General features: G+C 36.1%; 1 protein-coding gene across 1 annotated transcript; it reads right to left on the reverse strand.

Moving 5' to 3' along the window:
• Positions 1–831: 831 nt before the first annotated feature.
• LOC125683725 (uncharacterized) lies at positions 832–2,455 on the reverse strand. Its single transcript, XM_048925168.2, has 2 exons — positions 2,378–2,455; positions 832–1,801 (listed from the first exon to the last, which is right to left on the reverse strand). Exon 2 carries the CDS (start codon positions 1,783–1,785, stop codon positions 1,180–1,182), a length of 606 nt encoding a protein of 201 aa, XP_048781125.1. The 5' UTR covers positions 1,786–1,801; positions 2,378–2,455; the 3' UTR covers positions 832–1,179.
• Positions 2,456–12,315: the final 9,860 nt, after the last annotated feature.

The following is a 12,315-nucleotide window of genomic DNA, read 5'->3' on the forward strand; positions in this document are numbered from 1 at the left end:
TTATGTTGTTTCCAATAACTAAGAACATGATACCTCCCTTAAAAAGCATTCCAAATCTTTCTTTTAGAATGAGTTAGTCAAGTAACATCTTAGAAGGCCCTAGAATCAAGGATTTTGCACGAAACGTGTTCAGTGTGCACAAAATGTGCTCAGCGTCTGGGGGCCTGGGCGGCCCCCAGACCCCCGCCTAATTTCCTGCCTCCTCCTCATTGAAGGTTAATTTACGGCCCTGCGTTCTTATCGAAGACAAAAACGAACGAGGTTGTACGCCTCCATCGTTTACATGCCAGGGCATACTTGAATTGCAGCGGAGCATAAATAATGTGCTATGACCTTAACAATAGTGGAAGACATGCGAATAAATCAAGAGAAGCTTGCCGTGTGATACATCTACCCATTTTTGCTGATTTGCAGTTCAGCTTATCCTGTCGTCAAAGAAGACATCATAATTTTCCTTGAGAAGTTAATGGGGCAGCTTTATTATGCATGAGTGATTTAAAGATATGCATATAGACTTAAAGAAAACGTTTGCTTTAATGTGCCGTTAAATGAATATTAGTTCACTTCACATTTACTATCCTCTTGCCATATATCAAAAAAAGTATTTTAAATACGGATTATAACACGTGCATGTACCTGCTGTGTATTCATGATAATTAAAAGGTCACCTACATGTTCCGCTCGTATAATTAGTGAATTTATTCTCAGGTATAATGCTTTAGTTTCAGGTAAATGTTTTATGAAGTCGTTAGTAGCTGATAGCACTTACTGTAAAAAAAAAAAACACAAAAAAAACCCTTAATTCTTGTACAAAATGACAAAACTCTAAAATTCTATACTATGACTTTTAATGATATTGATGTAAAATACATATAAATCATACACAACTACAGATAATGTTGTAGGTAAATGTCTTTATCACAGCATACATATCACGATATGTAATTATTCAGTATATGTGGTCGTTGTAGACAGTCGGAATGTGAGTAGTTTTCAGTGGAATATAAGGCACAATATTGTCCTGTACTGGAGCACCACTGGAGTGGGGACCAACTCTAAATGTCCGTCTTGCAATTCTGTTACAAAAGCGGGCAAAAACTGGTCACTGGTCACAAAAGGCTCTTCCACCTACTGACCTAATTGGACATCAGATCGTATGAAGAATATAAGAAAAGGGATTCACGTATCGTTTGTTGAATTCGTTTGTAGATTCCGGTAGTATATAACTGAACCTACTAACTGTCCATTGTAAAGTTTGCCACCCAAAGGAAGGAATCCCACTTTCTGAAAATCTCCGATCTTCTCAATAATTTTCTGCACGGCTACGTTGTTGGAAAATGTATCCACATACATCCCGATATATCCAAGGTTCTTAGAAAAGTCAATAGCCTTTCTCATACAAAATTCACCTAGTTTCTGTTTCCTTTCAGAACGCTTCACCATAATAAACGGATCGACCACTGCACTTACTCCCCGATAGAACTTACTCACGGCCAATATGAAACCAGCTAATAGTTCACCATTTTCTTTGCATGTCACTGCAAAACAGTCACTTCCCTCTATGTCGCGGCGGAAGTCTTTTTCAGAATCGAATTCGTCGATGCCATATCCGTCCCCATGTTGGGCGGCCTCTTGTATCATACAGTAGGTTTCTGTAAGCTGCTGTTCTGTCATGTAGTCGATAATGACATGGCGACCGTTAATCAGCGTGGTCACCATCGGGAGACAACTTATCCATGGCATTTCTTTAGCGATGAAATTACCGACTTCCTCGTTAAGCAACATTTTGGCAATCTCCGCACTGTAAGACAAAAGAAACTACAGGCGAAACTTGATAAGTTTACTTCAGGTGTATGTTGTGGGTGTAAATATGTTCTAGATAAATGCTTACATTCTTTAAAAGAAGCCGAGAATAAGAGAGTACTTTGTTTTGTGGTGTATTTATACGTCGGTGTGGCACGAGCGTTCGTGTTCACTTAATTAATTATAAGTGCGTGTGTTGGTCGTCACAAAGCCAAACCATGACGATAATCGAAGAGAGCAATACACAGAAACATCCGAAGAGCCGTTAGCTCGGCAACCCTCTTACATTATAGTGCAATGTATTACTCTCCAATCCTACATGCAAGTCTTTTCAATTTGTTGTTTAATTACTGACATTATAAATTACTTCGCAATTAATGAAGTAACTTTAAGAGTACATGAAATAATGGAAATTCATCAATTTTTAATGACACCATCGTTATTTACCACAATTCTCAGATAAAGAGATCAATGATTTATGATTTTAGAAACACCGAATGGTCATAACGTTAAACCACACAATGAAGTACGTCATTCACTGTTAGAACAATGAGACGACGAAATGTGGACTTACCTTCCTATAATTCAGAAGTGGTTTATGCAAGTGATGAATTCAATAAGCTGTGAACTTAATGTGTGGTCAATTACGGTTACATTGCTTAATTATATGCAGTATATTTAGGGGCGGGGGCAGTCACAAGTATTCACACTGGAAATTGGAAGAAAGCCAGTGTGAGCGATTGCAAATAAATCACATGGTTAGGAAATTGCATCACAACTACAGTGGAAAACATTCTAACAAGTCTGAAGAAAAAATAGGTTTCTTCGAAATCGAACATAAATGAAATATTCTCCCTTTTATCTCATGACAGCTGTTTTTCACTTTGATCTTTATGAAGTTGTTTATATTGTATACAACCAAAAGTATGGCGATAGAATTTATCTCATATAAGACAGCTACAGTGACCTGACTATTTTAAGAAATACATGTACAACATATGTAAATTAGATAAAACACGATAATTTCTTCATTTTTTTTATTTTACCGTAAATAGGGTTAAAAAGAGAGTAGGGCGAACGTGGACTTCCGGAGACACCAGAGGTGGGGTTAGGTGCTGGGATCGGATGAGACACCAGAGGTGGGATTAGGTGCCTGGAGATTATATTTGTCTGGGATCGGGTGAGACACTAGAGGTGGGATTAGGTGCCTGGAGACTATATTTGTCTGGGATCGGGTGAGACACTAGAGGTGGGGTTAGGTGCTGATTTCGGGTGAGACACCAGAGGTGGGTTATGTGCTGGGATCGGGTGAGACACCAGAGGTGGGGTTAGGTGCTGGGATCGGGTGAGACACTAGAGGTGGGGTTAGGTGCTGGGATAGGGTGCGACACCAGAGGTGGGGTTAGGTGCTGGGATCGGGTGCGACACCAGAGGTGGGATTAGGTACTTGGAGACTATATTTGTCTGGGATCATGTGCTATAGAGACTATATTTTCTCATTGTAAGATCGCAAGTCATATTAACGCATTTCTTGTACACTTTATAATGAGTGTGGAAATCCCAAAGAAAATACATAAACAAACTCGGAGCATAAATTTAAAATTATTATGCTCACCTACCCATTTTGGCCTTGGTTAAGAAACCTGGCCATTACTTTATCTCCTACAGGGAAGTTCAGATTTTTGTAAATAGCGGGTTCTCCCTCTACCTAGCGTCCTCGCAATGTAAGTGACGTGTAATTAAACTCAAATAAAATATTTATACTAGCCTTCCATTTCTTAAAAGTTTGAATGTAAAAGTGCTCTCAAGAAAACACATCCTGGACTTTCTCCTTGGCACTCATTCAAACAGATCAAAGTTGGGTCAACATTAATCCATAACAGGGTCCTTGACAGACTTTTGACGGAGAATGGGTTATCAATTTCTCAGTTATCTTGAACCTTATAAGGTAAACATGACCTAGACAGCAAAGATGGAAGGAACTTTCAATGGCTTATTTAACAGATGACTCATGTCAGTGTCAGGAATCCCCGAGATTAATTATCACAGTGTTTAACTTCCTAATCCGTGTTGTCCCGGGGAATCAGAGATCGAGCGTTATACAAAAAAAACCCTTAAAAATGATATCTCTATTGGGATATCGATGTTTATGATTGAGTAGAGGTGGGCGCAACACATGTTGCGTTGCGGTCATTTCGATGTTTATGATTGAGTAGAGTTGTGTGTAACACAGGTTGCGTTGTGGTCTTTTGGCACCAAATTAACATAAACTCAAACGATTGAAGATATTTTTGATTATTTAAAGATATCATCAATTCAATTATTGCGTGCATCAAATCAATTATTGCTTTCATCCATTGAATTGATGCGCGAAACAATTCAATTACTGCTCTCATGAATTGAATTAATGCGCGCATCAATTTGATTAATGAGAGCAATAATTGATTTCATGCACCCATTTTTTAAATTTGATCATGTTATGAGAGCAATAATTGAGTTGATACGCGCATTAATTCAATTGATGAGAACAATAAATGGTTTGATGCCCGCATCAATTCAATATATTGCTTTCATCAATTCAATTGATGCGCGCATTAATGTGGTGGAATTATGGCCAACAAAAGTTTATTTGAAGCTCGGTATAAATAATTTGATGATCTCTTTAATTCAACTGAGGATATCTTTAATCATTTACTATGCTTTTGTATAAGGAATTAATGCGCGCATCAATTCTTTTACAGAGAGAAACAATTCAATGAAAGAAATCATTAATTCAGTTGTTGATATGTTGAATAGAAGAAATCTCTAATTATACAGTTACTCTCTCTAAAAGAATTATTGCGAGCATCAATTGAATTAATGATATCATTAATTCAATTAAAGAGAACACTAATTCAATTATTGCGAGCAGTATTTGAATTGATGCGCGCATAAATTGAATTAAAGCTCTCTTCAATTGAATTTTGCGCGCATCAATTCAATTATTGATATCATCAATTCATTTGAAGAGAGCAACATTTCAATTATATCGCGCATCTCTTCAGCAAAATAATAAATGTTTTCACCAATGCAATTAATGCGAGCAATAATTCAGAATTGAAGATATCATTAATTATTTGAAGAGGTTTTTAATTGAATTGTTGCGCGCATTAAATATATCTTCAAATTATTAACGATATCTTCAATTTAATATTTGAGTTTATGTTAATTTGGCGCTCCATATACTCAAGGCCGCAGTAAATTGCATAAAACCAAGGTCGTGGAAATTGTTAACCAATTTTATTTTGATAAAGCATTATTTATTTTAAATGAGCTACCTGTAATTGTGGAGAAATGAAGATTGAAAAGAACGTTTAAGGATGAGCGATTTTGATCACGAAGCATACATTACTCACTTCTCTCACATTCCACGTGATTACGTAATATACATTTATAAACAATGATACAGGATCGTCAATCTGAATGAGCCAGATAGTTATTGGGGGATTCATTCGGACAAACGTGTGGTTGTAAGCCAAGTACATAGAACACGTGACTTACTACTCCATACACTGATCATCGCATAGAAAAACGGAAAACAGATTTCTTTTCCAAAATGATGCTTTGTGTTGATACAGTGAATCTGTGACACGCTCTGGATGCATATAATATATCTTATGTGCAGGTTGTAATTTTATCTTTTCTATCCTGGAATCATGTGACTATTTGTATGATTAGCTGTTCCATATCAAAACAGCATATTGCACAGATCACACGTGTTGTCAGACAGTGCATAAATATCACGTGTTCCCTATACTAACATAAACAGCCTGGTACGAAAAATTGTATTTTTCGTTTAATTTTTCATAAGCAAGTTGTAATACATATGTATTTTGGATTAACGATATAACAATTGCCGTCTTTAGATTCAATACAATACGGACAAATATTAAGCTGATAATACAACATGCAGCCATATTGACCTCGTTATATAATACATTTGTAAATCAATTTGATTGAGGGTTAACCATTAACTCCAGAGTTGCAAGATAGTTCAAACCAAGAAATTCTGTCAGATAAGGCTGTTTTGAGGCTGTCGTTGAGCATTATATCTATGTAATTTATAGACAATGACTGAATTATCTCTTATGTAAGGAGAGGGCTGAAATAGGTTGTGTCTGCCGCCCAATCCCATTCACTTCACGATTAATGTTATGGTTTTAAAAAGACGACGATTATTAACTGTGGACCTATGTTACACACACAGATATGCAATGTGTGTATATATATGTTACACACCCACACACACCCACACATATATACATGTATATATATATATATATATATATATATATATATATAAAGTCAAAAAATAAAATCCAATACTCAAACTTTTATCTATATAAAGTCAAAAAATAAAATCCCGATACCAAGAAAAAAGAATATATTCTAAAGTGTGCACAATGTCAGAATGAACTGAATAGCGAAGGATTGACTGCAGGAGAAACATATAAACTTCAATATAAAATCATGAAAGTTTCTAAAGTTTGCTTTACATAGTATTTGTTTAATGGAAACCTCTTTTAGATCTCTTATGCCTCCAAAATAGTATTTGATGGTTACCAAGATATAGCGGCCGAATTTGACGTTTGCGTCAATGAATTTTCTTGTTTGCAATGTTCGAAATATATTGCATTTCATGCAGTATAAACCCTTGAATTGTTCTGAAATCTATTTCGGAGATCGGAAGTTGATTTTTAACAGTAAATCAATATCAACACTAAATATAGATCTCCACTGAATATTTGATTAAAGAATTGGAGTATATTGTCAATTCTATTGAGCAGACAAGAAATCGGTCGCAATGGGCGTAAAGAATGAATGCAAACAAAATACGACAAGGGTCAATAGAAGGTTCCCTATTCAAAGCTTACTGGGTATCTTTCAATTAAAGTGGTTTGTAATGAATTTTTTCTCAATTGATTAATTTAATCGATGCCCTTTTGGTTTGAACCTTTGATGCACAAAACATTGATTACATGTAGAGGAGTCCTTTTCCATAGGTGAATTATTGCAACTAATTTGTGTGTTATATACTCAATGCAAACAAGAGGATCAGTTCGTACGTGTCGTATGGACAGTGGAAAATTTTTCTGAATTTGATCGCTGTATGATGCTTATGATAGCGGTGGATCCGCATTTCTTTTTTCTTTTCTTTTTTTGGCCGCTTTTTCGCCGTTTGTTGGTGGTTTCTGGGAAGGAGGGTGACTGTTGTAAAGCCGGACAAAGCTAGTTTTAGAGATTGACATTATTATCAATTTTTCATTGTTCAGTAACATTATTAGAATATCATTGAACACAGTGAGACATACTAGCGTATCGTGGGAGAAAAAAACCCACTTCTACATGTACCTACAATAATCATTGATGAAAAGTTATATGAAACATTCAAATATAAATCAAAGTGGCTAAATTATTCTAAAGAATAAAATACAGATTCTTATTATTACTTAGTATTTTGTTAAAGAGAGGGGGGTATTGGGTGAATTCAAAACGTTGTACAAGAAATGGAAAAATCTTAATACATAAAGGGTTAAACGATCAAAGTCAGTGAATGCCTTGAGCGAAGGTGAATATAAATAACATTTTGACTTTTATGACTAATAAATCGCTTTAATGGTGGACAAACAACTGAATCATGTATCTTGGGACTTTGAGACAACTACGCAAATAAAAAAACAACAACCAAACCTATATCTATTAATTAGGTGTCTTGATTGTAATTAGACTATGGTGAAAAAAAGGTGACGTCGTCATATCGTGATATTTCGGCATGTCAAATCCCACAGGCAAGGCCACGCTAGCGAGGAGTCCTAATTACAGGTCGAGACAGGTAGACCGTATCATCTCTTTTTACATCATCTCTAGCACGCAGTCATCCGCTATGTGAAGATGTTCGCATTCCTTAGGACACTTCCGGCCAGTTTTGAAATGCATGCTTACTAGAAACTTTTTGTAAAAAATTCAGTTTTCATTTTTCGTTACTAGTGATAAATCACATATAAATCACATATAACTTGTGCAATCTTGGGATTAAGCTGTTTTATGAATTCAGCACAACCGACACAAACGTGGTGAATTATCCAAATCATGTCAGATCCACTCCCAAAATATTTGTATCAGCATCATAGAGAAATCAGAACGGGGAAGGAGTGTCCTCGTCATGGTTATTTATCTTATGACACAAGTAACGGCCAATCTATTTTGTGATTTTAGAATAATTTTGTCCATAAAGCAACATTATACATACATACAGATTTCGTCCCCTCTAGATCCGCCACTGAACGATTTTATAAGCTTCATTACAAAACTTTGATTGCTGCAATGCATCTCTATGAACCAGTCATATATCTATACTTGTAGATTTCTTCAACATGATTTTACTGCAACGGTCTTTCTTTGTGATTTTTGATATGCATCTTAATTGTTCATGCACGATGTCACGTGGTCTTTCTCGACAAAAGTCGAGTGTTCACAGACCCGTAAATGGGGGGTGGGGATCGCACCTCTAAAGGTCTTAAACACTGTTTTACCTCTAATTTTCACTATTAGAATGTTATTTGGGACATTTTGTTTTACTCTGAATCTGTTCTCTAAACTTCTTAGTCTGATCTCTCACATTGTTGAACACTTTGCTCTATAAAGAATGGCCAAAAAAAAAAAAAAACTTCTCTAAACTCAGTTTCGTGTGTTTATCAACATGTTTGTCGATGATTTCACACACCACACCACCGCCCTTTCCTCCTGTCATATCACCGATCATAATATATGAACTATTATGATCGGTGATATGACATTTTTCAAAACGGTTTCTATGCGAGATTTGTGTATTCCATTGAAATACATAAACTCTGAAGTTACATATTTTATCAAAAATACGTCCGGAATACCCAAGGAATTGAACATTTAAAAATACAAGAAAGGGGGTACCGGAAGTCCTGTCCACAAGCACCTGTGTTCAGTGGTACATCTAGACGGGGTCGCTTAGGTATTCCCATCCGCTGTAACATCACTCGGCCTATTCCAGATTATTCTCCGGAATAGGCCGATTGATGTTCCGATTGGCTGTGGTACATATAGACAGGGTCGCTTAGGTATTCACACCCGCTGTGGTACATCTAGACGCGGTCGCTTAGGTATTCACATCCTCAGTGGTAAATCTAGACAGGGTCGCTTAGGTATTCACACCCGCTGTGGTACATCTAGACAGGGTCGCTTAGGTATTCACATCCGCTGTGGTACATCTAGACAGGGTCGCTTAGGTATTCACATCCGCTGTGGTACATCTAGACGCGGTCGCTTAGGTATTCACATCCTCAGTGGTAAATCTAGACAGGGTCGCTTAGGTATTCACACCCGCTGTGGTACATCTAGACAGGGTCGCTTAGGTATTCACATCCGCTGTGGTACATCTAGACAGGGTCGCTTAGGTATTCACATCCGCTGTGGTACATCTAGACAGGGTTGCAAACCCCGTTTGGTTGAACATGTTAAACAAAAATGGTAGATTTTGCCATTTTGAGGTCTTCATCCTTCCCCATCTGGGGCGGGAAAGGCACAAACTTGGGTCGAACACCCCTTTAAAGATTTTTGTATCCGCCCCAGTATCCCTGTGAAAATTCTGATTATGGAGTTGGTTAAAGAAAATTGACTCCTGTCGTAGAATTAATCTGGTGCTTCCCTATTTGGAAGATTGTGGGTACTAGTATTTATATATGTATCTTTTAAAATATATCCTGTTCAGGGATCTAGGAGTTTATATTTCCAATGCTGTCATTATAAAATAGTGCGCCCAAATGGGCATAGTGACGAAATGGATTATACTTCTTTTATGTTTCTGATACAGAAGAGTTCTACAATCTCCCTCCGGTATTTGAATAATTCTTCCAGCACATTGCAAGTTTATTGATTTTCGACTTGGAATCCATGAGGGTTTCCTTTCCGTGTGAATACATGTAACACACGAAACTCGAAGTTTTCAGTGATTATAAACTGAATGATAAGATGAATTATTTTCATTCTACAGAAAAGTTAAAAGCCTACTATCCCAGATTAAAGAAATAAGAGTTCGCCTTTTTTACCTTGAGTGTGAACAATTACAAATTTCTGTTGAAAATCGTTCATTTCTGTGATGACTTTGTTTTATTCAACGAAAAGATAAACATAAAATTAATTAAAATCATTCCCCTTACCAAATTTAGTTAAAAGTACGTAAGCAGTAGTACATATACCTATGATTCAGTTCGTATATTTCATTGATACGGTAATATTGAATCAGAAGAGAAATAATTGTGGTGGCATTATTTTCATAAGTGATCAATAAAACAACACATACACACGTTTTTGGTGTTTCAGGAAGTGGGTGAAAAAGGAACAAATATTCTTTTTGTTTTATTTAGGCGGGAGAGTATTCCACACGGAAGTTCAATACGAGGTTGATTAGGCACTGCCTCCTTCGTTTTGGGTGAAGATTTTTTCTTTATTTGGTGATATTCAGCTGTGTCACATCCTCCTATTGGATAACAGTGTCGTGTTTATGTTGACATATTTCCCGGATAGTGATTATGCATCTCATTACACAAATAAAAAAATCTTTCGATTTTCCAATGACGTATGTAATATTTTGTGGACAGTATGGGCTGGAAAGTAAAGTAAATGTTAAACATATATCTTCTTATAGAAACTTTTAAAATAGACGAAAAAATGCTCAAATAGGGCTATATAATTTTCGTCATATCTCATAATTCAAAAAACACATTACCTTGCGTAAAGATTACCCCCCCCCCCTTTTTTTTTTAAAGTTGCATAAATAAGTTATATGTATGTATGAAGGAATCGCTCTTATCTTAATGAATATTTGAGGCAAAATGGAAAATTTATAATTTTCGTAATTCCACACCAGCCTCCCCTTCCCCACGTCTTATAACAATAGAAATAGATCCGCGCCAAAAACAAAAAGGTTTGGAATAGTTTGCCACGATGAAAGTGATTACACTCCTGTTAATCCACGATTTACTTTTTGAATGAAATAGGAAAATCAAATACGAAAATTTATTAATTGTTGATTGCTCAAATAGGTACAAATTAACTTTCTATTAGCGAGCAGTTAAAATAACAACAAGTTTAAGAAGAACTTGTCTTTGCATGCACTCGCTGAATTTGTTAATTTATTATTAGATTGAAATGTTCGGTAGTCTTTCCCACTAGGTAATAAAGCACGATTTCATCCAGTCAAGAAACTGACCACCAGCAGCCTATTGATGAAGCAGTAGCAATTTATTAGACGCCACAAATCATATGAACATGATTCTAGTCCATGGTAACGATAAATAATGAGTATTTTATGCAGCGTACAAAGCCACAAAGTTATATTGGAAATAGATAGACAAGAATTCTAATTAATTACTTGAGAATAATTGGAAGAGGCTACCACCCTCACCTCATGTATATTTCATAAGGTGCGCTCCTCCCTCGATTGGATGGGCAGTACACAATTATCCAACCATTTAAGATATTTCATTAGAATCATGTCCGTGAGGAAGATTCAGAATGGAATCTAAAGAATGTATCAAAATCTCTTTGATCTCATTAAACATGCCATTGAATAGAAATTAGAAGTCTTCATAAAATTAGAATAGTACTTAGTTCATTTTTTAGGAAAGCGCCTAATATACATTGCAATACTATTATCCTTTAACGGACACCATCTGGGAAGTGTTTGTAGGATCACCCACACGGGCTAAGCCCATTTTGGGCCTTAACTCTGTGTTACCATCAATATACTTATAGTATCACAGAGTTTGGGCCTAAAACGGGCTTAGCCCCTGTGGGATCACGGTCGGTGTTCATGAAAGCCATTCTAAATTATAGTTCAAAACAATGAAATAACGTACCCTGAATTAAGTAGGACAATAGTAAACCAGAAACGTGCTTGTTTTGCTGCAAAATATTCTTTTTAAAATCATAATCAGCTGAAATGGTTCAGCTAAGGTTTTATCAATTGATAAAGAGATTATCATAAATATTTACATGGAATACATCAAATTTCAATTCTTAATAACTCTTAAGGATAGATTTGGCATTTCAAAAAAGAAACTGTTCCCGAAAATTTGGGGCTACGATGCACAGAACCCTTTAAAGGTCCCATCTCATATGGCTATGCATTAGAAGACGTTGATCCTTGGGTTTTGCATATTGATTACAGACTTCATGTGCGGTGACTTCACTGTGCCTTCAAAGGGCCGTTAAAGACAATAGCGATTTTGTACTTATGGTCGAAAATATGTTAATCCGAAGTTGCGGTATATCTTATTAATCAAAATGTATAAATTAATTTAGATTAACCACGAAAAAGCCATTTAAAACATGTGTTTATGAAAGTAATGATAAATAGTGATAAACGATCTCTCAGAACACGAGAGTTCAGAATCACCAAGGCGCCAAATCATGGAAAAAAGGTTTTAATTGACAGGT

This window comes from Ostrea edulis, chromosome 6 (assembly GCF_947568905.1).
Source record: "Ostrea edulis chromosome 6, xbOstEdul1.1, whole genome shotgun sequence".
In the NCBI taxonomy this organism is placed as follows: Eukaryota; Metazoa; Mollusca; class Bivalvia; order Ostreida; family Ostreidae; genus Ostrea; species Ostrea edulis.